Here is a 27,290-nt window from a genome sequence, read left to right on the forward strand (position 1 = left end):
AATACGTTGTTGGCATTGTGTATTCTGGCGCGATTAAAAGTACACTTGGTAGTCAGTGTATAGTGTCTCTTAAAATAATGCTATCATGAAAAAATCTGATCGGAGATCTACTAAATCTTCGAGTTCTGTAGTAGGCTAAGCCTGCCATGAATAAAAAATTGTAATAAGAAATCATTTTTAGTGGGATAATTTTCGTCCCGGACGCGTTTATGACGAAAAATAAAATAAAATGATATCCAAAAGTAGGCATAGGCCTACGTGTGGCATTCCGTTCACCATTTAGTTCCCACAATTTTCTTGCAACAAATTTGGATGGGCATCAATATGTTGGAGCGGTTGTTAAAATGTCCGCGTTCTTTTATAAAGTTGCGCATGTCTTAATTTTAACACCCAAGCCCAAGCTCAATGGTAACCCAATTTTAATGCCCGTAATGATAATTGGTAACCAAGAATAAGAAATCATAAAGTTTGAAAAATGATTTGTAGCCGGAAGAAAGCAAGTTATAAGTTTACCAAAAACTGAAACGTTTAATTTGGCATCGCAAACTTTCGATTTGGTTCCGGACAGTTTCATGAGTGGTTGGATTGCTCTGGCAGATTTAAATAAACCACAGCTATAAATCAAGTTCTGTACAAAAATATTATAGACTAACGCTGACGAACGTTCCTCGAGTTATGCTACAACAGAAATTAAGTATTGGGATTGTTTCTCTGGTCTTTATTGAAGCTAATATATGAGGAAGATACGCCTATAGCCACCGTCAGATTTCAGTTAGCCTATTAAATCAGAACGAGCAAAATGCTTTCAAAAGGTTTCAGAATTCGAACTTTGAGAGAAAGTTTCTCCAATATTAAAAAAAAATACCAAAAAAACTGTTGCAGCTTACTAATGCAAATAGTTGAGACTTCTAATCACGAGCATGGTCTATTCTCTTGCTTATCCTATATTCCGGCGTGTTCTAAAATTGCACTCAACGTACAGAAGCAGGCTGTGCTCCATGAATTACATTAATGTTGATGACATACCAATAAATTCAAAAACTTGTTGGAGAAGAGTTTTAAGCTTATTTGTTGCTAAAGTGGAATCGCATCACAGCAGGCTAAGTAAACTGACTGTTTACGGACAAACACATTCATATCTATCTTTTTCATTGGTTAACTTGTCTTAGAAAAACAAAAAGGACAGTATGCTATCCAGAAGTCGGATTAGGGTTAGACTACTTTCTAAAAGCTACAGCTTCTCGCAAAAAAAAAACAATCGAAAAAATCTGTGGTAGCTATAAAAGAATATATCAAACCTTTTTTTGTGTAGTAACAAACTGTTTGATTCCACAGTGGGGATAGAAAATATCTTTTGCTAAAAAACAACACGGGGCAATACGTTCATAAATGTCGAACAGTGCGCCTGCCTGAGAAAAATTAAACGGCTAATTCTAAAATCTCAGCTCAAGACACACAATTATTCTCATTCAACTAACACAGGATCAAAAGCTTGAACGATGAACAAATATTCGCTTGCAAACAATGGCACACCTCCGCCCAATTCAGATAATGTAAAGAACACAGTGTAAGAAGGGGAATGCCATATTAATATTATTTCGCTAAACAAAAATGGATTTCGGTTTTCTTTCAGAAGAAGGTATGAGATTGTTTCCATTGTATCCATAGCAAGTTAGCATTGAAAACTGTAAATTGGCAACTGTTCCATTGTGATAGCCTACAGTAGATAAAGTGCACGACAGTTTCCTGGGTTTCGAATAAAACAATCCAACATGTGTTAGATTCTTGACATTACTCATGCGTGAGCAAGACGGCGCGCACGATCTCATAACTCTTAAAGCTATCTCATATTCAAGCACTCAAAATGAAACGCCTATGTTGCCAAATGCTTAACTCAAGAAAACAGAGGCCAGTCACACGACACTTTTTTTGGCAAATCGAAGTTTCATCATCAGTCGTCATCTCCGCCTGCAGCAGATTGCGCATCAACATGGGTTATTTGCTTCCAAGAGTGGCGATTTTGAGCCAACTTGCCCAGTGTCGCCAAGTTGAGTCCGGTACATGATTGAATGTTGTCTTGCCATCGTTTTGGTTGTCTGCCACGTTTTCTTTTTCCTTCTACTTTTCCTTCTGTGCAAACTTTGCTGATTCCGAATTGTGATCTTTTAGTGTGGCCGAACAGTTTTAAAACTTTAGATTTTATTATTGCTGCAATTGGTTGTAATTTTGTCATAGTTAAAAGATCTTCTGTTTTCGTGTGGTCAAGTAGCCTTTTGTTGGTCATGCTTCTCATGATGTGATTTTGGAAGGTAGTGAGTTTTTTATCGAAGTTTACTATACATCAAATCAATCACTTTCCATACAGTGATGAAAAAAAAGGTATTGATTGACAAACTACAACAATGTGTAAAACAAATACATTTCAGAAATTTGCAATCTTGTTTATTTTAACGCAAGGCTTGGTCATTTTTGTTGTGATTAATTTTGCTTACTGTTAAAAACTTCCTTTCGAAACTAATGCATGTGATTGGTTTTGATTGTGAACTCAAAACGAAGCGATTCTAATTGTAAAAATTTTTGTAAAATTAAAAGCAAGTATTTTTGCGTTATGTTTTTCAAATTAGTTGTATTGAATTGAGAACAAATACTTTTCGAAACCTTCGGCAAAATTTTTTTTTTACCGCAAGGAAATTTGTTTCGACGTAAATTTTTTTGTGGCATAGTTTCATTTTCTTTCTTTTTAATGCCTTAGCGTAGAATTTCTATTGTTAAAAATAAAATTTCCTTTTTATTTTGCAGCACTTAACGAAAATTTGTTTTGAACAGCATCGGAAACACTCTAAGGAAATCTCAGTGTAGCCTACATTCTATATAGAATTATTGTAGGCCACGGAGTACGTAAATAAACGAAGCCATGCCATGGCAAAGGAAGACAAAAACATGTAAGGATAACCGACCAGGCCCGGATTTAGGGGGTGCGGTTGCCCTGGGCCCCTTTTTGAAGGGCCTCTAGACTTGGAAAAATGTAATTTTGTGTTATTATTTTCTCTCAGCCTTTGAAGTTTCTGCAAAATGCCTTCTTTGTCTTTCCAGGTTAATTTTTAGTCACAAACTTGCGACTGAGCTTGGCGTGAAGGCATTAGCAACGGCGTGGCGCGTGGGTGACTTTCAAGTTACCTTGTACAGTTTTTCGCGCCGAGGGAGCGAAAAACCTTTTGCACCGGGGCCTCCCAATTTAAAAGTGCCCCGGGCCCTCCCAATCTAAAAGTGCCCCGGGCCCTCTATCAGTTAAACTCGACCCTGCAACCGACAACATTGTAAAAATTTCATCGAATGAAACATTACAATAGGCTACTTCAAATTACGAAATAAGTTACTGTAAGCTGTGCAACACAAAGCTAGCTTTGTGCCATGTAGGCCTAACCTCCACAAAACCTAACATAAAACGATGTGCAAAGACACAGCAGATTGTCTTGCAGTCTGTTTCTAACCTGCGAGTGTAAAATACTTCCCTGTTAAAACTTATGAATTGATTAATCATACTAATAAGACATTATTACTAACACATGCAATATCTTTCAATCAAAAGTTATTCACAGCCAGAAAGCCAGAACATGATTGCAAAATAGGCTACTGACTGGTTTCTCTGCATGTGAAGAGGGAGGTGCAAATGCAGTCCTTTACTATCATGCATGTACACAGCTATGGCGAAAACAAAACATAGGCAAAATTTTTTTGTTTGTTTAAAAGTAGTTTTAAAAAGTAAGATGCTTTTTAATTTTCACGCACATGAAAGTTGTTGAATAAATCGTAATGAGTGTGAAGCGTTTAGTCTAACTGTTGTAACAAAAATTCGCGTAAGTTCATAAATTTTGCAGTGTTTAGAATAAAAGCTGATGTTAAAAGTGTAGGTAACTTACAAATTTTTCCTTTTCTCAAACAAAGAATTGATTCACTTTGAAACATTGGTTAAATTGTTGCTTAAAATTGTTGACAAGTACCAACTAGCTGTATTTGGAATAAAAAAAAGGCTAAATGTTAAAACTGATCTCCAGTTGCTTACGTCATAGCCTACATCAAAAATTAGATCAATGGGATCTTTTTAATCATGCATGCACAAACCTTTTATTTCGAAAGCACGAGATCATGCAATAATCCTACAGTAGCAAACAGTAACACAGTGAAGCAATGTAATACAGTAATGCAATAAAATTTTACAACGTCTTTCTCGACATGCTACATTCTTACGTACCACATTTGAACAAATGATAACTTAAGGAGGTAAAGTTTACAGGAAAAAAAGCGTAAATAATAAAGTAATAAGAATATATAGCACCCTTGGCATAGACATCTATCTCCAAACATCGTCAAACAACTCAGACATCAACGCACATAACCTTGCAGCTTCATCGGTGTTGTACATAAATTTATCATTTAGTGCTTTTATAAAAAGTTCATATGATCTCTAACAAAAGCAAACAACATCATTTGATTTAAAGTGTTAATTGGTTTACAGTGGTGCAAAATAAACTCAAAACGAAAATAGAGAACAATTAAACAAAACACAGTTGATATACTTAATTAGTATGAAATTTCAACCCTTTCATTTAATAAATATCATTTGCATTTATTCTTCGTGAGTTAAGGTGTGGGTTTACAATAGATTAGACTTGCTTTCATTGAAAAGCAACCTTATTCCAACTACAGTAAATTAAGACAGACAGTTAGCAAGTGTGCAAGTGTGATTGTAAATCGCAGTAGTTTTAAACACTGAGTTTGCATACAAGATCAGTCTGCACTTGTGAGTAATTGTGTAGGCTACTTATTATTTCGACCCCGATTTCGACAGAAGAAGCTTTCTTGTTAACTCAAGAACTTCAAACTGTTTTTGAATTTGCAGCGTTTGTATTTAAGAAGTCACTTCTATACTTTACTTGACAATATTCTGAGACAATACAAAATACTATTGGAATGGAAATAAATAAATACTTCAATATCTCCCTGCAATAACTAAGACTTCAAACATTAACGAGAAGCAAAGCTGCAGTTAAACATTGGATGAATCAGTAGGATCGGAACCAGGTGGACTAGATGGAGTAGTCGATCCTGGAAGAGGGATAACTTCTATCTTTTCTTCAAGAGCTCCAGAGCTTATGTAAAAATAACAAATTGTTTTGATTATATTTTATGTGGATAACTTATAACTCGACTGAATTATGCAACACGAAAAAAATATATCAAAATCTTAGATGCAAAGCGATTGAGTGTTTTTTTTTACATATTTGAATATTAAAGTGTCAAATGAGGTTGTGAAGTGGATTTATTGCAACTAAGCACAGTCAAAATACGTATATTCATAGTTCCAGTAAGCAAAATTTAAACCATATACGCAACTAATCCTGGGCTAATGTGGCCTATGCTTGATAATTACCCACCGGTTTTGGTTTAGTTTTTGTTTCCTGCCGTGGCAATATGAGCAGTGTTACCAAGTTGAAATATACATTTTAGCAACAACTACTAAAAAACTACCAATGTTGATTAAACACTGTATGTTATTAAATTTTCTTCTGCTTGGTGAAAAAATGTAAACTCTGCAGACTGCGAGATATATATTTTGGCAACATTTTATTATATACATTATAATTACATTATAACAACATTATATATATTTTATACCAGATCAAAACAATAACCAAGATGTCATATCCGCTGGCCATTAGAACATTGAATTGATTTTATTATTTTATGTTTGAAAAATAAAAGTTATCTTGAACCGTATCGCTCGGCAAGTTTATCAAAATTTCGCTTGTTTCAACACAAACAACGAAAACATAAAACTAATTTACATAAACTCAGTGTGCATTTTAGCGAAAGAAAACATTTACAAGGGCAAATGAAGTAAGATGTATGGGCATGTAGTCTACTAAGGAGGGAAGAGGAAACGAGGGCGACCAAAAAGGACATAAAAAGAACAGATGAAGAATAAAGCAGGCAAAATCGGACTGAAAGTAAAGGATGCGATGAACTGAACGAAATGAAGCATAGAAGTGCAGACAATTGTTGCAAGGAAAGATTTGGCCACCCCCACCACTGGGGACAAAACCGAGTTTGGATGATGATGATGAAAACACGAGCCATGTGAAACAGCACAGCATTGATTACTGACCTAGGGTAAGCTTGGCTTCCAACTGGCGATACAACGATTGAAGGACTGCTGCCAAGCAGAGGTGTTGTGGTTTTACTTTTGCTGTGACAAAAAATGAGAGATGGTTATACATTTGTATCCAAAAAAATTGACTTTTTGTTATATAACGGAATTATTGACGTTTCTTCTTGTAACTGTAACAAACAGTAAGAAAAGCATGACTGCCCGTGCTATAGGCCTACCATCTATAAAATGTGCATTTTTATATACCGGTACAGTAATTTTGAAAGGTTTAAACTTTAAACAATCAACATTATCAACATTCAACACTACAAAAAGTGCTGAATGCCAAATAATTTTTAGGAGATTAATAATTAGGTTCTATTTGATCGAATGGGCTAGGGTTAGGCTACATATTTTTGTGTTAATATCAGCCTATACTGTATTTACAGAATATATTATAGCTCTTGTATCTAAGCCACTTGGTATTTATTATACTACAAAGCTGGGCAGCAAACTCAAATTGAAAAACTGAGTTTTTGTCTGTTACAGATTAATAATATTGATCATAAATTTATCGAAGTTTGAGTTTGAGTACTTCAAAGTGTTTGTAGGTTCACAGACAGCGAGTTCAATGTGATATAACAAAATAATAGAAACAAGATCACACTTAAAACAAATGTTGATAAACAGTGAACAGCTTTTAGTCTATATAAACTGGAACTTTTTAAACTAATGACGAATTTTACAAAGAAAAGAAAGTCAACTTACTTTCCTCCAAGAAGCTTTTTAAACATTCTTGATGCTCCTTTGCTCTTGTCTTGTGTGGCTCCACTTTGAGTTTCATTTCTTTGCTGGACGATTGTATCTAACGCAAATGGTTGGGATCGGCCGACGCTGAAAACATTTTGTTTTGTAAGGTACGGTGGACCAAACACAATAAATAGGAAAACAGTGATACAAGTTGTTTTTATTTAATACTGTTAAGACTGCTACCATGGTACATTACGAAGCTTTTATATCAATAGCCTTAAATAGATGACAAGATTTTGTCCTAACGTTGTTTTCACGGTGTCTCACAAAACAAGTAAGTTATAGATTGTTTTGGCCGACAAAAAAATTTTTTTGGTGCCGAAGATATTTCAACTGTTTTTAGCTAATTTGGGATCGCTGATTTCGAAAATGCAGTCAATTTTTTGTCCATCAGGTCTAGTTTTCTAGTTACGGTGATTCCACTGCATAAGTGCACTTATGCATAATTGCTCATGTAAAATCTATTCACGAGTCAAATATATTGTCAAAAGACATAAATCAATTTCAGCAAGCCAACAAAGAGCTTTTAAAACGTATTCACAAACATAGGATTAATAGGCTATGGTAGCTTCTTATTCTTCAACTTGCTTAAGTGTCTACCATAAACTTGCGCTTAAGAGATCTACGAGAGTGAACTGCAAAAGCATCATCGCGTTTAATAGACCAGCAATAGTCAGCTAGCATGGTAGCATCCCATCTCCTTTAATATTTGACTTCCATTTCACTTATGTCTTGATGAAATCGCTCCCCTTGCTCGTCACTCAAATCGCCAAGATTATCAGGAAAGTAGTCTAGATGATTGTGCAGAAAATGAAGTTTGGTGCTCATGCTAACATCAATATCCTGGAGTCTTCTGAGTAAGTTAGACACGAGCTCTTTGTAATTGGATGCCTTTTTATTTCCAAAAAAAAATTTAACAACTTTCACAAAAGCATCCCAGGCACTCAGTTCTTTTTCATTCATAGAAGATGGGAAGTTTGGGACATTGATTAATTTTCTGATTTGAGGCCCATCAAATATGCCGGCTTTTAACTTTTCAATTGTTAATCCTAGAAATTTTGTGCAAATATATCTGAAACAATTTCTATCTTTGTCGAGCGCTTTTACAAATTGCTTCATTATACTCAACTTTGCTACGTAAGTTATCATGACGGTGAAAAAGCATTACTGTGTTTGCAACACCATCATTTTTTATTATATTAATGGGAAGAGGATGTACCGATAACACAACTTTTGATCGTTCCACCAGAGAATGAGCTTGAACATTTTTCTCGCCAGGAATCATTTCACTTCTCATAGGCCAATGTTTCCTTTTCCAATGCTGATTTCTTGACCTGCTGTGCTACAAACAGAGAAAACAAGGAAACTTTGCGTATCCCTTGCATTCCAAGCAGAAATTCAATCATTTTCAAATCAACGCAATAGTTCAATTGTGTTCCTAATATGAAATTTTTTTTCAAAACAAATTTGACTTCGTTATACTTTTCTTTGAGAGTTGTTGAATGTCCAAGTGGTACCGATCCATAAACATTTCCATTATGCAGCAAAACACATTTTAAACTTCGTTTACAGCTGTCAATAAAAAGTCGCCGATCTTGAGGATTGTATTCTGCTACACCAAACTTTTTAAGAAGACCTTCCACATCGATACAGTATACAACATCATTTTCCAGAGAAAAATAGGGCAAAAATGTGACATGTCGTGTCCGATAGAAAGTGATTACAGTACCTGGTTCAAAAAAGAAATCTTTTTTTTGAGTCTTGAAGCCAGTAACTCAGAAAGTCAGAAGATTCCTTTGATAAATTTAAATCCCTCGCCAAGTCATTGAGTTTTCCCTCAGAAAAAAGTAGACAAGGTAAAATAGCAGGAGGAAATTCGATTTCAGCAAGGGTGGAATTGCTGTCAGTGGAAACTTGCTCGTCTTCGCTGTCAGGAAGTAAATCCAAATGTAGCAACCCTTCAAAATCAGGAACAGGAAGTTTTTCTCTGTGTAGCACTGACCTGATTACTGAAGCTAGGTTTGTATATTGCAAGGAACTCCAATTTTTCCTGCTTATGCCTTTTATGTTTACTGCACAAAAATAGTAGTCGCTATTATGATCTTTTGGTTCACGCCACACCATTGGAATAGCAAACTTTAATCCTTTTCTTCTTTTGTTCGTCCATTGACGTAAATGTTCTTTGCAAGTTTTGCAAACAATGTGGAGAGCCCAAGACTTATCTTGATCCCCCAACTTCACTTTAAAGTAAGCAAGATAAGCACGCTTTACAAAATCATTGATTGGTTTTCTGTTGTGTGTAATCACCACAGATGTAGCAGAAAATATTTGTGTTATTGAGACAACGTCTTCTAGATGTTGTAGCCATAAGCGCGCTAGATTCCCCCACCCCAAAAAAAGCACCATTATGCTGTCTTGATTTGCACCTACTAGCATTTAAAACAGAAATCAATATTGTCTTGGCATTGTCTGCTTTCATTGTTTGTTTTAGAATGTAATGCAAGAGTAATAATAAAGGTTGTCATCCCATAATGACAGCATTAAAACTATTGTATTTGCGCTACTTTGTAGGGCAATTGTAAAAAAGTCAAAATCACTGTAACTTAAAAAGTTGACCTGATGAAGAAAAACTGATTGTATTTTCGGAATCAGCGCCCCAAAGTTAGTCTAAATCACTTCAAAAACTGCCGGCACCAAAAATTGTGTCGGCCAGTGTTATTTAGGCCTACCAAAATTTTTTTATTTATTTATTATCTCTTCAAAAGTGCTCTCTTTACAGTAGAGCATATTTTCATCAGTGTATTACTTTGAACCAGGCACTGCTGCACTATCACGAGTGGATTGTTCTCCTCCAGGTAGGCTGGTAATTGTTGAAAGCATCATCTTAATTTCTTTTATGTCAGTACTGAGATGTTTGTACGATTCTTCTTGTGTTGTTTGAGAAACCTGCAATCCAAGAGTTGTCACAATAAATACTTGTTGGTTAATTGGTGGGAATCATGGCTGGAATGTATGCATCTTAGGAATTGAATAGATGTTCGAGTAATACAGCAGAGTCTTGTTAATTGGCGACACATGCTAAATGCTTATATAGCATTGGTTTTCATTCAAGCCTTCATCTATTTCCTGAAGATAAATTTAAACTTGAGAGTATGGTACATTTAATGGAGCAACAGAAGTATGAAGTCTTTAACAAATGATCTAGTTATATTATGCAAATAAGCTAGTGCCCTGGAAAGAAAACAATTAAATTTGTTTTCAGCAAAGGACAAAGTTAACGTTAACAAATTACACAGTTGTTAAAAATTTCAACCGAAAGGCAGTGAAACTTTCACCTGAAGTTTTTGCATTCTTGATGACAGTTCGATCATTTTAGTTGACATCTTTTGTATTGCTTCGTCTGGCACGTTGCCACCTTGAGATTCAACAGGGCCTCCAGCCTTCAGGGCTGATACTATTCCAAAAATATCGTGGACAGACGTTCTGGGTTTTGTTATACCGCCTCGAGGGGTAAGATGAATATCATCATCTTCTTCCTAAATATAAAAAACAAAAATAGTCAAAACCACTAAATCAAGTAACTCCACATGGTTTAACTTTTCTACAACCTGATGAAAATAAATAGGGTAATAAAAAAGCATTCTTCAAAGTAAGTTTTAAACAAAATAATTTTCCTTAAAAGCAGCTCAGTTCAGTTGCTATCCAGTTGTAGCCGATAATTCCTGACAGAGGTGAAGGTAACGAAATAGCAGATAAGGAACTTCTTGAGACAAGGAAACTCAGGAAACAAATTACATCTATATATATAAACAAAGCAATTTGACCGCATCCAAGAGTGTCTTTCTCGGAATGGGAAAAAATGGGTTCGATATCCCGTCGAGTCATAACAAAAACTTTATGAAAAGCTAAAAAGTGCTTGGCACTTCGCAAAGGAATGGATTTAAGGTAACAATATACCGGCTGCCCCTCCATACAGGCGCGCTGAAAATGTAGGCCTATGCTTTGCAAAGCGCTGAGAAACGCATGCGACTGAAACACTGTAAGTTAAGAACACACTATTAGGCATATTCTTGTTGTTGCTATTATTATAATTATGCTCACACTAGCAGAATATCACATCGACCCAATATCGATGTACAGTAGATAAAATGGCACATAGATAGGCTATGCTACGCTTGTCAACAACCGTTTGGCGGAGTACAAAAGAATTGCATGAACCGGTACAAACCGGTTGAATCCCACCACCAATCCAACTTTATTACTCACTTCAACTCGCTGTTTGCTCTCCGCTTTTTCGATACGTTTCATTAAGTCGTCCAGTTGTTCTTTGATCTTAAAGGTGACTTTCTTCAAGTCCGTGTCTTGTGGTACAGTTAAGTCGTCATCGTAGAACAATGATTCAGGACTGCATTTTTCTTCAATATATCTGCACAATAAGTTGACACTTTAAAATATGAAAAGGAAACAAATGTTATAAGCTATGGTTAAAACAGCAGATAAAACACTTTTTTGCTGGGTATAGAAAGACTTTTATGAGAATTGAGAAGTCGGTCAATGTAGTCAATTTTCGTCAAAAAACACGTCCGCAAAAATCTTAAAACGACTATTAGCTGTCAGACTAAAATTACAGAAAAGTTTCAAAGCCGGAAAAATAAACAAAACAATAAGTTAAACAAAAACTAGAATGATGCATACTTTCTGAAGCGCTTCTTTCTTCCTTTTCTTAATTGTTCCTCAAAAGTAAGCATAAGAGCGGCTTGCTGCATTAGGGCATTTGCTTTTGCATTGTCGTAGATTCTAAAAGGTATGAATCAAGTCGTCAAAGGATTTGTTTCGACAGAACAAGAAAAAGGTGAATAAAACATTCAGAACTATACACTGTGTCATAGCAGTACATGGTGGGATCACGACGGTAACGAAAAACCACGTGGTCACTGGTCATACAACTTCTAATTATGTATCAGGCCTACCTACAATGGCACCAGAGTCAAGACGTGCTCATCACGGAAATATTGACGAGAAGCTTTAGGCCTACTGTGGCAAGCTACTTGTAAAATTTTGCCTCAAAGACACCAACACAAGAGTAAGTATATCAGCAAAAATCTCGAATACCTGTAGCCTACATGCTAGTTTGTTCGAACAAATTTTACCTTTGAAAAGTATCGGAAAGCAAAGCAATGAACAAATTGATGCACAGCACAGCAGATATTGCTAAAAAGCTGCTGACTAATATGTAAGCCATGACGATATCATAACTTTGCATTTCGGGAAACTGATATTCATCCACCAAGGTAATGCGGAAGAGAGAAAATAGCATTTGGTCAGCAGAAAACATGGTACCAATGCTCTCAATATTTCCTAAAAAACAGTAATTTGAATCAGTTACCTACGTAAGCTCTAAATGAATCGAACTATGTAGTGCAATAGCTATTTTCAGATCCGGAAAACTAACAAATGTTAACTGCCAGGTTCACAATGCTTTTCAATTTTAAAATTTAAGTCGAGAGCAGGCCCGGATTTAGGGGGGGGGGGAAGAGGGTGCAGGTACCCCGGCCCCCCTGAATTTTGAAGGGCCCACCTCTGTGAAAAAAGTATGATTTCATGTTATTATTATTCATTTCTTTCAGCCTTTGAAGTTTCTGCAAAATACTGTGCATTGCAGTGCTGGATTAATGCTACTGTAGAGGTGGTCTTTCGCGCCGTAGGCGCGAAAAATTTTTTTGCTCGGGGACCCCCCGATCTAAAAGTGCCCCGGCCCCCCCTATCAGCTAAATCCGGCCTTGGTCGAGAGGTTACTTTTTCAACTATAAACATATATTGCTGAGCAACACCATAGCACTTAACATTATAACAAACAAAAATAAAGCAAATGTTTTCGGCTACACATGTAGCCTTATTAGGCCTAAAAGAAATTTTGAAGCCTTTTTCGATTGAGAGTTGAACAGAAGTCGTTGGTTCAAAAATGCTGATACCATCGTAACACTTGGGACAACTGCTGGATCTAACAAAATTTAAAGCCGGAAACTCCGATTTAAAAATCGAAAGTTTTTCAAGAAAAGCTCCCACTAAAATCGAGATAGGCTACTGTGTTATAGCTCCGTTACCTTTTTACTGTATTTTTTAATCTTTAAAAGGGTGTCAAATGTTATAATGTTTTGTTATCACTCCAACGGGAAAACATACAAAAATACAAAGTATATTTTGTCCTTTTTTTGTAATGAAATGTTCTGAAGAATAACAATTCACAAATTTTGTGTTGGACAGATTAACAGCAAAATCCAGCTTACAATTTATCTAAAATTAAGATTACAGAAATGATCGAAAATTACCAAATATCATCCAGAAGGCACACGCGTATGGGACGTAGAACTCGAGATACAAGTAAAGAAAGCGAACGATGTCTCGAGTCAAATTCCCTATTACGACAATGAATGGCCCAAAAAATCTGCAAATCATAATAAGTAGATGAAGCATTGCGTACGAAACTAGTACAAATCATAACAATTTTAGAAAATGATTGATGGAACAAGCATTAATGAGAAAGAACAACTGACTATCAATCACAGAATTTATTGGGTTGGTCTGATAGGCAGGACTGTTAAGAAATTAATTTAGACCTGATGTCGATGAGATTCTCAAGCCCTTAATTAAAACACTTTTAAGAAAAAACGCACTATATCCAAAAACCGGGGTGGTTTCTTTAAGTTCCCGGGCCATTTGGAAAGGTTATGGGCACTAAAACCATGCTGGGCTTGGGTCTAAAAGTACCCCTGGACTCCTTGATAACACTACTGCTGATAGGTAATTGGGTACCATTCAAGTAAGTTACATGCTTTATCATCACTTTCATACGTAAAAGCGTTCACATAACTTTAAAACAAAATAACAAAGTGTAGTGGTCACAAAAATATCTGAAGTAATGTGGTGATTTTTTGTACCAATCATAAATAACTTATTGTTACATTAAAGTTGAAGTCTGCAGTAGACTACATCCTAATGAAAATACGGTAAATACAAAAAAAAACTTTACAGACTTAAACGCTCTTGTGTATTTCATCATCCGAAGCCATAGAAAGAGGATGGTGATTACGAATATCCGGTTGTTCCACACGCTCAGGTTGGCGTTGTTGACAAATCCAGTATTGCAAACTTCCATTGAAAAGTTTGTGCACGGTGCTGAGAAGCTACAACAAGCAGGCACGCGATTGGTGATGGAAGCATCGATTATGTGAAGAAGCTGCGGTGGAAGAAATAATAACAGTCAAAAATATGTGTTATGTAACTAACAATAAACTGAACAACGAATAAAGTGAAAACCTTTCTTTGTACGTGATGATGCGGTTGTTACTATAAAAAGTCAGAAAGAAGGTGACTAGCCTACCGTTGGGGCAAAGCATTATATTTTTGTTTCGGTTATGGGCTACTTTGACGATGTTGTAAAGCTATAGCATGGATTACTTAAAGGGGTAATCTACAAAAATTCATACGGAAAAAATCCAAGCAAAAAATATCCATAGCCTACAGAAAACACTGCTACAGAAAAATATCACGTCTGGGAAATACCAACTAGGAAAATATCCTCTCTTTTGAAAATTAAGGATATTTTCCAGTCGACATATTATCCGTACGGATATTTTTTGTATTGATGTTTTCCGAATGAATATTTTCGGTAGGGATTTTCACCTACATTCACAAGCAGTCTGTGACTATATCCAACATTGCTATTTTTTATATAGTTTCTGTGTGATACTTCAAGGTTGAGCGAAGCGTCTGGTCCAAATCACTTTAAGATTTGGCAGATGGACATGCTTATTGCTTAGTGGGTATGAAAGGTATGAAAGACTACAAAATTTTCTGTGATTGTCTGCGCATGCAGCTCAAAGGCAGTGGTTTGTATCACCTTGTTTGATGACAGGGGTGCCCACTGCCCAGACTTTTGCACATTTCGCTATTCACGAGTCTTGGCGGCCAACATTAAAATTTTCACTCATCTTTGTTCTTGAAATTCGGTACAAAATTCGGAAATTCTTGAAATGATATACCTATGATTATTACGTAACAGTATGGTTACAAACCAAATTGGGCTTCAAGTTTTGGAATTCATGCCGCTGCAATTACAAAAATTTCAAAAATTTCTGGAAATCTGTCCACAACTACGAAGTTTTCTTTATCATAAGCGATATAATCGAAGTAAGTTTTGAGCCCAGACGGAGACCGTAGATATGGTTCGCGTGGGGCGTACTTTGGTCACCCCTGTTATATGATGATTTCATTGATTTGCAACGTGTTATAACGTACTGGTGTGAGTAGGCTGTGAGTGTACAAGTGTACAATACACGTTTAAACTATTGAATTAAGTTGTTACTTACCGCAACCATGAAGATACAGAAGTATACAGCCCAGTCAAAATAATTCCAAAAGTCTTGAAAGTAATAAGGAAGTAGGTCATTAAACATTTCTTTTTCTCTTTCAAGATATTTCTTTTCCTGTATATGAAGAAGTTTGTTTAGAAAAGTATTCTCAACTATTCCCAGAAAGCAAAATCCGTCAATTTTTACATTGAATCAACTTCTGCAGACGTTTAATCAATATAGAACTGACGGATTTTGCTGTCTGAAAATGGCCTGATTTATTAAACGCAATTGTCCTTCAACTCCCCCCCCCCCCCCCAAAAAAAAAAGCAATCCAGTAAATAGACCGGTAAAAAAATGGGGTCAACAAGCTTTTAATGCAGTAAACATTCTAAGAAAAATAAATCATATAAATGTAAAGGTCGAAAAAAGAAAAAAAATAAGGGAGCAATTCAAACATCAATCAAAAGATTTTAAGAAACTTCGATTTGTTTTGATTGCTTATGGCGTATTTTGTAGTGCAACCTTCACCGCCTTTTTGTTAAGGTAGGACACACATTTTTCATCTGATAGATTTACCAAAAGTAAAAAATATAAATTTCTTTATGACCACAGAAGGATTTCAAATAGAAACGACTCTAGGTCTTGATCATTACTCGGGCTCATTAATTGTGGTCTATTGTGACAAAAAAAACAAAAAAACAACAAAGAAACGAAAGAAGTTACAAATTTATACGCGGCATGAGAATTAAGAATGTAGTATTGAATACAACATGCTATAACAGGAAAAATGTAGACTAGGCCTACTAGATTAACTAGCTGGGTCCATACTAGTTAATTTTGGCTCTATTTAAACATAAATTGGATGTCTGAGTTTTTTAAAAAAATTAGTAACACGGACTGAGCTTAAAAAATACTTTGTAAACTTAATAAGAACAAAAGACGATCGAGCATTGTGGAGAATGACGATATCCCACGCCTCACTTCAAGCAGGGCAGGGGATGATGATAATTTAAATAAAACAATGCTAATCCGGATGTGTTCGTTAGTTTTATATGTTTGCCAGGGACATTAGACTAAAGTTTTCTCTAAAAATCCTTATATTTTACGAATTGTTTAAAAGGCTGTGTGAGAAAATTTGTGTTTTCCTAGGAGCTGAGATAACTTTTCAGTGAACGTTATGCAACCAACATAAGCTTATCGTAGTTCAAAGAATCAAGCGAATCATTTGTCCAATAAATGAAAATTGATCTGGCAGATCAATCATGAGCGAACAAAAAAAAACAAACAAAAAAACAAGGATTGTCGTTTTTGTTAATCACTGTGGCCTAGCTCTTCTAAGAAAAAAATTATTGTTACCGCGTGAAATAGCTTAGCTACAATACCTCTGGCCATTTTGGATGGCAAAATTCCATATCATCTTTAAGCAATTTTTCCCTCCAGCGTTTCCAAACTCGAAATTTTTTTCTTGATGCAATGATTTCGTGAACTTCATCGTAGACAAAGTAAACAGTCATCAAGCATCCCACGAGCAATAAAAACACTCTCCACCAGTCCTGTCGTCCAGAAAAATCAAACATAAAAATTCAAACGTTTATAAATGCATGCGTTCTGAACTAGCTTCAGAGATTTGATTTCCCTGAAAAAGGATTACTCCTAAATTGTTCAGTACCGATGGACAATAATCTCCGACTTATTATCTCTAATACTTGCATTAATGCATTGGTATGGAAATAGGAAAACAAAACGATCAAAGAAGCTTTACTTTAAACACAAACAGTGAAAAGCATGGTGTGTATAACTTATTGTCAAAAGTAGAGTGAGCATCACAGCAGTGCTGCAAGTGTTTGTCAAATTTTGGTTTAAAGTGACATAAATTTAACCAAAGCCAATTGGTATCAACTCGTTTATACACGATTTTTGTAAATTTGCATGCAAACCCTGAAAACTAATAGCAAATTTACCTATTATTAATTATTATTGACTACTTGACAAGTGCTTTTTTGTCTCATCCAGGCTTCCGCCTGGTTGTTGAAGATTTACATTAAATATAGTGGGCGGGAAGGCAAGGAAGCCAATCTTCGCATCCACCTGCATGCTTTTTAATGTCTTGCCAAAGACACAGCCGCATGCTCTTGAGCGGTGTCGAACCGGCCCCTTTTGGGATATCGAACCAAATATCTCACCACTCGGCTATGCAACTGACAAATGTTAATGAAAATTTTTATAAACCTTCAATTTTATTTTAGATAAAATTAAGATTTCGTTCATTAAACTTAATAAAAATCATTTTTACATTGATTTTGCGCATTTTCGTAAATTTTATCTCCGTCAAACAAGCATGGATAAGGTATTGGTAGACCACACTTTAAAATGAAATTTGAGATTGAAAATTTAAGAATACTTGGCAACACTGCTATGTTGCCCACCCTACGTTCAACGATAAATTGGGCATCCTGTGCTTTTAGAAATTTCTACTTAAATTGAAGGCATCTAGTTGAAAGAGATTTTTATTGTGGAATAATTTCAGACACAATTCATTTACATATATTTTGAAACTAATTAAATCACAAACTTTCGAACTTGAGAAATTCACACACATTATTTATTAATTAGCACATTAAAGAGACCGATCTAAAAAAAAAAAGATGACTGAATAAACCTGGGGAAAAGTGTAGTTGTATCTCAACTGCCAAGGATAACCAACTCCAAGTATAGTCCATATCAAGACAAAGATAAAATTTATAAGGAGTGTTCGGAAGGCTATTTTCCTGCCATAAAAGTAAGCTATAATAATTAATCAGTCGCCAACAGGCCCATGTTTTAGGCAAAGTTTTCAAAAAATAGTATAATTATCACACACACTACAACTTCAAGGCATGCTTTTGCATTTAAAAGTCTAAAATTTACTTTTTTGAGCAAACGGTAGGCCTATCCCCTCGGATTTAGCATGGGTTTTGGCCACCACATCCAGAAGCTAAATTGCCATTTTTCAATGAGATAATTTAGCAAACTTGCACTTGAAAGCAAAATAGAAATTAGAAGTAAGTCATAGCTACACTTCTTGTTATCCTTTTTTTTTGCAAAAAAAAAAAACTTCATATATGGAATGTCAAATTCTACTAACGTGAGGTTACTGAAATTCCTCGTATTCAATTAATGTGACCGCCCTCTGACGATGACTAGGTGAGATCCAAATCTCCTGCACCACATTTGCCTCACTAACTTTTTATTCTACTTGTTCAACGAAAGCCATGTCAAAATAACAGGAAACTAACTTACTGCCGCACCATCCTATGTGGTAACAAATAAAAAACGCAATCTCTGCTACTTCATACCTTCCAAACTGCTCCCACTTAATTTCGATCAGCCGTTTTATCACGGGATGCATAATCAAGTCCAGCTGTCGATACTTTACGATCACTTCCAGCTGACATGAAATTTGCATGGTAGCAGTATTTTGTATTATACGATAACATGAGTGAAAAAAGTGAAGCGTAAAATGAAAATTTTGAATGAATGAAATAAAAAAGTTAGTAGGTAGAAATGTTTCTGCGGAAAGTTACCCAAAGATAAACCTAAGTATATATAGAATTGAAGCAAGATTTAGCAAGATTTATTTGAGCACTTTACTGTATTATGGTATATGCTGATATTGAAACTAGCACTGTAGGCTATAGTGTAGCCTATATAGCACTTGTTCGTAAAGAAAAACTACTACTTTGACAACACTAGTCTATAATACAAGATGGAAAATGCATATAATGTTCACTTACTGGAGTTTTAGCCAGAGATTCCTTTTCTTTTTCTGTAAAAGAAGCTGTGCGTGAAATTTCTGTACAAAGTCTACAACAGTTCTATATTTAACAAGCTGAAGTGCGTCTATAGGCCTAAAGATTATGTTATTTTTGTACCGTAACTAGAGTTCCTTTTAACGATGAAAGTCAGCAATTCATTAATTTTAATAAAAACGCCATTTTCATAACTACAAGCTTTGGACTAATGCAGTTGCAATTTACACAAACGCAATTCTTATTTTCTCAAAAAAAAATATATATATATATTGGATGCTGGTCTGGCCTTAACTAAAACAATATTTCCTACAACATTGCTTGTGGCTAAAATAAGTTTCATGTAGGATACCACACAGGTAAAAGCTAGTAGGCACGTTTTCATAGAAAACGCGGATAGATGATGATAGTTTTTTTTTGCAAAGATCACATCCTGGTTTGTTCGCATAAGGGAGTTTTCAAAATTTGTAGCCAAAATTAAAATGTAGCCTATACTCACAAGTTTACAGTCAACCCAAACGTTCAAGACTGATTTCAACCAACTTACTTGAAACATGAGGAACTTCTAATTTGTTTAAATGAAAATATTGTTTTCGGTTGGGTCTATCTTTTTGGTGGAACTGATCAAGGGCTGTTTTAGCCTAAATACAAAGCAAAGTTTTCTGTCAGTAAACTTCTATAAACGTAAGTTTATACAGCCAATGTATTTATTCTGCATAAAGATATAGCAAATTAAAAAGTCAAATTTAAAAGTCAAAGCAGTCATGATATAGCCTACCAAGAGCTTGCTTTTAATTCATCACGTGATCGAATACATAAACTGTGAATGCATTAATTTAAAAAAGATTACTAAAACAAGTACTAAAATTTATGTGGATTTACTTAATTGAGAGCAACTTTGTAAATGTTTACCCATGGTCACCCAAAAGGGGTCCGTGATTGAAAAAAGTTTAGGGACCAATGCTTTAGCACGCTTCGGCTCTTAAAAGTTGTCGTGTGTTTTGCTTTTTGTTTCTTGCATTTCCTTTTTGAACTGACGACGAAAAGAAATCGTTTTCAGTTCGAAACGAAACCAAGACAAGGAACTTTGCGTCGTAACGAAAGAATTCTCCATTCTCTAAAATGTTATTGTTTCAAACAGTCCTGGATATAATTTTACGAAATAAAATCCTTAGCTTTCACTTAATCTTGCAACTGGGGTTCCACTTAGATGTTGTCATTATACCCCTACAAATACAATTCTATAAGTTGTTAAAACATTTTATTGAGTAACAAAGCACTTACAACTGGACCCATCTTGGTGACCATATGCGTCATACAAAGTTGGCCCGTGTTATCTATCACTGTGACGTCAGCATTTACGTCAAGGAGATATCTTGCGGTCACACTTCGATCTGAAAAGGAGAGAAAGGCAAAGCTTAGTTTCAGTTTAATTCTGTTTAGTTTGTTTTTATTTCTGACAATCACAACAAAAAACAATATATGCAAAACATAGTAGAGGTCTAAAAAAAGATAGAGCGATAAAATGCGAACGTTATAACGTGCTTGATACTAAAATAGGATAATCAGTTTAACATTTTGCACAATTATAGGTTTTCCGTAAATGAAAGTTACGGCTGATTGTTTGTATAACTATTAGCTTATCATGTTTGGAAAAAACATTCTAAAAGTTCAAACAGGACAATGATAATTCATTTGTGTTTTGAGCGCATCAGCTAGCCTAAAGCTTGCTGCAGGTAAATGCTCCTTGCCTGTGGTGTATTTAGCTATATTCACAAAAAATGATTTAAAAAATCGAATCCACATTGATGGAGTTTACTTTTTTGTTTGGCCAGATGGTATTTTTTGTAACAAACCTAATTCTGCTGAAACATAGATTGGAGTTCTTCCTCTGTAATCTTTAGCTTCGACATCAGCTCCTAATTTAATGAGCTTTTTCAACGAGCGAAGAGCATCATTTTTTGCAGCAAAGTGCAAAGGCGTTTGATTTTCTTTCTTCGTTCTTGCCTCAATATACGCTGGAACACAGAGCATGTCTAAAACTATCCAATCAAAATCAACATTGCTAATGCTCGTTATTCAAATGAAAATCGTTTTTTTAATTAACTCTAATTATTTTAGTGAAACAATACTGAAGGCGATAGTAGACCTACATCTGTTAACATTTTGACAGCTAGACAAAATAAAGTCAGGCAAAAATACCTCGTTCAGTCTATACGACTTGACTATGAATGGAATATGAGAATCAATTCATAACGACGATTTAATTACTAGAAACATTTAGATAACAACGCCACAGTTGCGTTACATGACTTTGAACATTGCAAGGGAATGCGTTCGTAACGTGAATAAGTCAATAGTCAAGCTGTTTGCACGTAGAATCAACTTGACTTTTGGTAACATTTGTAAGCTTTTACCAAGGTAGTCTCAATGTGATTCTGTTAGTTACGTCAAAATTACTCAAAACAGAGGTTAATCCTGTGTTTGCGGCAACAAAAAAACAGCTTGTGCTAATTATCTAAATAAAACTAAATGTATATTGTAGCTGTGTAGCCTATATTCTTACCTCCTTTGTCAACCAATATTTCAACCATTTCGGAATACTCAACTGCTGCTGCGATATGCAAAGCAGTTCGCCCAAATCTGGTGAAATACGAAAAGCGTGCAGCGTGAGACCGTGTTTCTAAAACAGGTAGCCTATTCACTAAATAACTGTGTCTATAAGCGTTTTCATACTATAACAATGAGAATTGATTCAGTGTCTTCGTAAGTTTTTAAATATTTCACGCAATTAGCTAAAGTAGACCCACACGTATTCGAAACATATACCTGTCCGCCATGTTGACATCAGCACCTTGTTCGAGCAAAAAGATCATTATGTCTGGATGCCACTCACTGGCAGCCTGTTTGACAAAAAGCGTACAATTCAAAATGGTAATAATTATGATCATAGTAGCCTAGTAGCCTAATACCCGATATTATTATTACCATGAAAGTAATTCCAATGATAAAATCATTATTGTCACGGTATCATGAATTTTGCGACGCTACAAACAAAATTTAATGTCATTAATCGAAAAAAAAAAAAAGAATAAAATTTTAAAATAGTCACGTGATTAATTTTAGGCATTTTAAGAAACAAGAACGAGTATTTTCAATTTAGTTTGTCATTTTCTTAGTTAAAAATTCAATTGCAGACTATGCTATAAATTCCTGCATAAGCTTCTTCATTTTCCCGTCTGCATAGTGCATAATGCCAATATCAAACAACAGGGCATAGACTAAACTCGACCATAGGTTAAATTCTAAAACTCGATAGGCTAAACTCGACCATCATACATACAGCGTGAATGACCCCTTGACCTTGTCTATCTCGACAGTTTATATCGGCGCCCTTTTTCACCAAATTTTCGATGTAGTCCAAATTCACCTACAGTATAAAAGTCTGATTGAATGCAAGATTAGTCACATGGAAGAAACACTTTATGAGTAAGATAGGCCAATAAAAAAATGTTGAAAATCCTATTCATACTAATACAATCGTAATAGAAAAAAACACTGTAAAAAAGAATGACCTTCAAACTTTATTTTGAAATCGCTCGACTGAAAACTATAAAATGCGCATCTAATAGTGAACCTCCTCGGCAGCGTGTGCAGAAAACAGTTTGGGGGAACTGCTATTCCGAAAAGAAAACTTCCTAAACGGTAATACAAAATATAAAAGATGATGTCAGTTGAAGCAAAGATTAAAATAGGGGTGCAGAAGAGGCTTGGTAGGCTACAATTAACCCCTTGGTGGACTACAGTGTTTACAAATGGAAACTTTTTGAAACACTACTCAACACGCAGGCTACGTAGACAAATACGTACCTCGACGTTGCTATCATTTCGTCTGGCAAGGTCGACGAAATATGAAATCAATGCATTGTTTAGGCATGACTGGCTGTCGTCACCATCTGCACAGAGATTACAGGCCTACGTATACTTGTTTAATTGTTTTAACATTTGTCACAAGCGATTCAATATAGCATAGCTCAGTGATCGCCAACCAGTGGACAACTTGGGTTTTGTGTATAATTAAGGGTTAGGGTACGGAGCTGGATTAGAAGGTTTTTTTAGCAGATTGATAAATGAAGCTAAGTCGAAAACAGCTAAAGGAACTATTAACACTTTTCACTTTCACGGAATTATAAATGAAATAAATTTTAATAGATAAATACATTAAATTTTTATCAAATTCAGTTATTAGGCTATTCTTCAAAAACCTCAGCTTCAAAAACCTTAGCCTGTTTCACCCTAACTTGGGATCATCAGATAGTCCTTATTCAAATAGAATAGTATTTCAATTTGAATAAGGACCATCCCTTACCGGTTACCCATACCCTTAGCCTACTTGGAATCATCAGATGTCCTTATTCAAATAGAATAGTATTTCAATTTGAATAAGGACCATCTGATGATCCCAAGTAAGCTAAGGGAAAAACAAGCTGTAGAGGTTTTCAGAGAATAGTAACTGAATTTTATTTAATTTGCTCTGCTTAGCCTTTTGCTTGGGATTGAGCACGTTTTGTAGTATTAAAAGTTAGTATTTATTGTTTAAATTGAATTTCAGATTGGCAACTCTATTTGGACAATCTTCAGTTTAAAATTTGCTTTTTTTTCATTGATTTATCATCTGCAGATGTTAAAATTTTATCAAAAATCACATTCGAAAAGTCCGCCAAATTTAAAATTATGTAGGCTATTTAGTGGTCCATGGAGTTCAAAAGGTTGACGGCTGCCGGTATAGGTTTATAGCCTGCAATGATCGTTGCAAGAAATTTTATTCAAAACAACCTAGGCGTCGTACGACAAGCTACTGTAGGCTACTACAAAAAAATAAAATTTAAAAAGTAGGCTAATAGGCTAACTGGGATGTATTATGTACTACTTACACGAATGTTTGTTAGAATTGCTAGTAAAAAAAATTAAAAAGTAGGTTCTAACACGTCACAGGCAATGTATGTATTACTTTGGTTGCAGATTTTTACGAAATCTGGACGTTTAAACGACTTACATTGTTTCTTTTCAAGAGCAATTGCCTCTGCATCACCATCTGATCCCAAAGCATCGAGATGATCCGAGCTCGAATCTGTAACAAAAGGGTGGCAAGTGAAATAAATGAGAAACGTGAACAATTGTGCAACAAAGTTATTGTTAATTAAGCACTCACTTGGTTAATGTGTTTCATTTAGGTTTGGGTACAACTTAATTAAGGGTTTCAATTGTCAAAGAAAATGAGGCTAGTCCGAGTGTTCTTGGCGTGCTGTAGCCCATGCAGTTTTTCCGTAACAAAGGCACCAGACATATATTCAAAAGTAATACTTACTGTTCAGAAAGGAAAACTTTGCGACTCTCCTTTTCGTCACCAAGTGTTTCCACTTTGTACCGACAGCTTGGGCAGAGAATACATCACCAGTAGAAACATTATTTACCTGATTGCAAATTAAATCCGATTTATTCAAACAGAACTTTTGCTATAGCTTTGGCCTTATTGAAACCTATTGGGAAGTTCTGTCCCAATGCATAGCCGACGTAGGATAGCCTATGTGTAACCAATTTCTTCGTGACACATTGACCAGCAAACAACTGCGGAATACTGCTTTTTACGATTTCAATAATTCCAGCAGACCGCCTTTTGTGGGCCATTGTCTTCTATTATGGGCTCTAGGCAACTACACATAAAGTCGTAAACTAAGAGTTGTTAATTAAGTCTTTAGGCTACTATGTGTAGCCGGTCCTGACAGGTTATATAAAGCTTATTACAAGGGAGCAAGTGTTTGCTTATGAAGAAAATAAGAAAAAGTTGTCTCAAGATTCTTGCACAATAAAAATCTTTGAAGTTTCTTTTGTGTAGGCCTATACGGTATTATTATTTGTTTGTTATTTGTAATCACTAGCCCAAATATGCTAAACTTCACATATTTTTTCGTTATAGTTTAACTGTAGCCTACCTTATAGCCTACTAGTTTGAGAGCGACTACTGTAGGCTACACTGTCATTCAATATAATAATTAGGATAAAGTTTCACTTTTGGGTATTAGAAAAGTATTTCCGAATTGGCTAATTTCCCTTTGGGCTAACCCATCATTTCGACAATGAACCATTTCTTCATCAGTAGTCTACCTATCAGCCGGAGTTGCTCACCTTAGAAGCCTCATCGGGCATAGATGGAACATTAGCCTCGTTTTCATAGGCAAGGTTGTCTTCAGTATTTTTGTCTGAAAAAGTCACAGGTTAGCTGCACAGCTAAGAGAAAATGTTCTGCTATTTTCAGCGCTTTTAGGTTTATACGGGCTGTAGTGCATATCACCTACGATTGCATTAACTTTCCATGACGAAATGGAGCCTAATACTTGTGTGTTGTATAACATTGTATTTATTGCAGGCGTGCATTGCTTTCAGTGCGTGGTTGATACACAGGCGTGATTCAAAACTAATTGCAAAGGGAATCAATTTTGGGGATTGAACATTAATTACTACGTGTTGTAGTGCTACCCAGTGCTGTATTCGTAGGGTATACGGCGGTATACGCCGTATACTCTCTGCTTTTTCGAGCAACTATAGTATACCCTCTAGTTTTCCAAATAGAGTGCGTATGTTATCCTTAGGCTACTGATTCTTGACAACTAGCCTACTAACTAACTACTTAACCCTTTGAAGACCAATGGTATACGGGTGTACAATGGTACATGGGTGTACCATGAACCCGTTCTGAAAGTTTTATCATTCAATCAATTCATTCAGAGCATTGTTAGCAGAATGCAAATGAGACTTTGTGCTAATGCCGACACTAACAATGGTCAGCTACTGGTTGATATTGCTAACTTTGCAACCTGAAAAAATGATAGAAGGAAATTTGCGTCATGGAGAAGCAGAGGTGAGAAGAATTTGTACACGCTTTGACATTGATGAAATACAGTCAATCCAAGGATTAAGAGACTTTAGTGAAAAAGTTGAAATTGTGCCCAATAATTTGAAGCCTCTCTTGACAGCTATTTCAACTTTTCTGGCTCTACAGCAGAATGTGAACGTGGTTTCAGTTTATTGAACGGTATTAGCCTATCACAAGTTCAAGAGTATCTTTGCTTATTGATAATGTGGGCTGTTCGATGTTTACTAAACTTAATTGCAATGGACCACCTGTAGCTCAATTTACTGCTAAAAATGTGTAAGATCCTGGCTGCTAAACCACCGATCAGCTAAGGATACTAAATCCCAAATTTGTAAAGAGGATAAAGATGTAGATTCCTCTCGGCAGGCTGTTTGGAATATAGGCCTATTCATAAAAAAATAAACAATTTTGTACCTCTCGTCCAATTTTGATGTTGGTAATTCATGTTATGGTAGAATAAAGATTAGTATTTTGCAAGTTGTGTATTTAGCATTTCATCAAATCTGAGACAGTATACCCTGTGCTTTTTTTTACGAATACAGCTCTGGTGCTACCCCATTCTCAATCCTCCCAGCATCAAGGGCGTTCTCTTTCAATGTATAAACAGCTCCTAATTGCAGATGCCGAGTCCTAAAATTTAGTTGATTTGTCAACACGTATTTGGCCTGGCCAGCTTAGGAAATTCATTGAGACGAGATCAATTCAACTTTTGATCAAGTTATATCACAACAGTTAAGCTAACCTACAATCCATAAGCCCAACTGCGGCAAGAAGAAGCCGAGAAAAAAGTGCAAACGACATGGCAAATGCAACGTGAAGCGAAAGACAGCTATTCTGATCTTATCAAAAAAAGCATTCGGTAACAAATCATCTTTTAATTTACTTTGAAATTAGTAGGGCCCCTACCTTATCAAGACAATTATTTGTAATTTATTGCCCCTACAACGTAGAACTTCGTTCAGAAAACAAAACAAATGTAAACTGGTAAAGCACCACCCCGCCTTTTTGCCATAGCGATCAGGGATTAAATTCTTTGGGAAATGCGCGTAAACACAACAAAGTAGTACACTACTTTGGTCTACAAGAACACAAATACATAGGCTTGCCATTCCTTTGTCAATCGTTCAGGCGTAGCTTACCGCCTGGTCCAGGCAGAGCCTTCTTGTGTTGTTGTTCCATAACAAAGCCACTTTTTGACAATCCAAATCTTCTTCATTCAACTGACAGCATTTGTAACCTATACATTCTTCTATAAG

The 27,290-nt window shown here is 35.6% G+C and overlaps 1 protein-coding gene across 1 annotated transcript; it reads right to left on the bottom strand.

The window, feature by feature from the left end:
* Nucleotides 1-4,107: 4,107 nt before the first annotated feature.
* Nucleotides 4,108-27,290, bottom strand: LOC145787587 (uncharacterized). The gene is made up of 26 exons (XM_082599357.1): nt 27,174-27,290; nt 25,287-25,360; nt 24,469-24,574; nt 24,157-24,231; nt 22,971-23,056; nt 22,444-22,530; nt 21,930-22,003; nt 21,667-21,743; nt 20,957-21,118; nt 20,385-20,494; nt 19,640-19,741; nt 19,086-19,106; nt 18,648-18,739; nt 17,972-18,080; nt 16,695-16,865; nt 15,328-15,444; nt 13,993-14,195; nt 13,288-13,403; nt 12,109-12,316; nt 11,654-11,755; nt 11,225-11,384; nt 10,294-10,494; nt 9,765-9,904; nt 6,917-7,042; nt 6,167-6,247; nt 4,108-5,150 (listed from the first exon to the last, which is right to left on the bottom strand). The coding sequence occupies exons 1-26, from the start codon at nt 27,211-27,213 to the stop codon at nt 5,048-5,050; spliced, it is 2,943 nt and encodes a 980-aa protein (XP_082455483.1). The 5' UTR covers nt 27,214-27,290; the 3' UTR covers nt 4,108-5,047.

This window comes from Aplidium turbinatum, chromosome 18 (assembly GCF_918807975.1).
Source record: "Aplidium turbinatum chromosome 18, kaAplTurb1.1, whole genome shotgun sequence".
NCBI classification, from domain to species: Eukaryota; Metazoa; Chordata; class Ascidiacea; order Aplousobranchia; family Polyclinidae; genus Aplidium; species Aplidium turbinatum.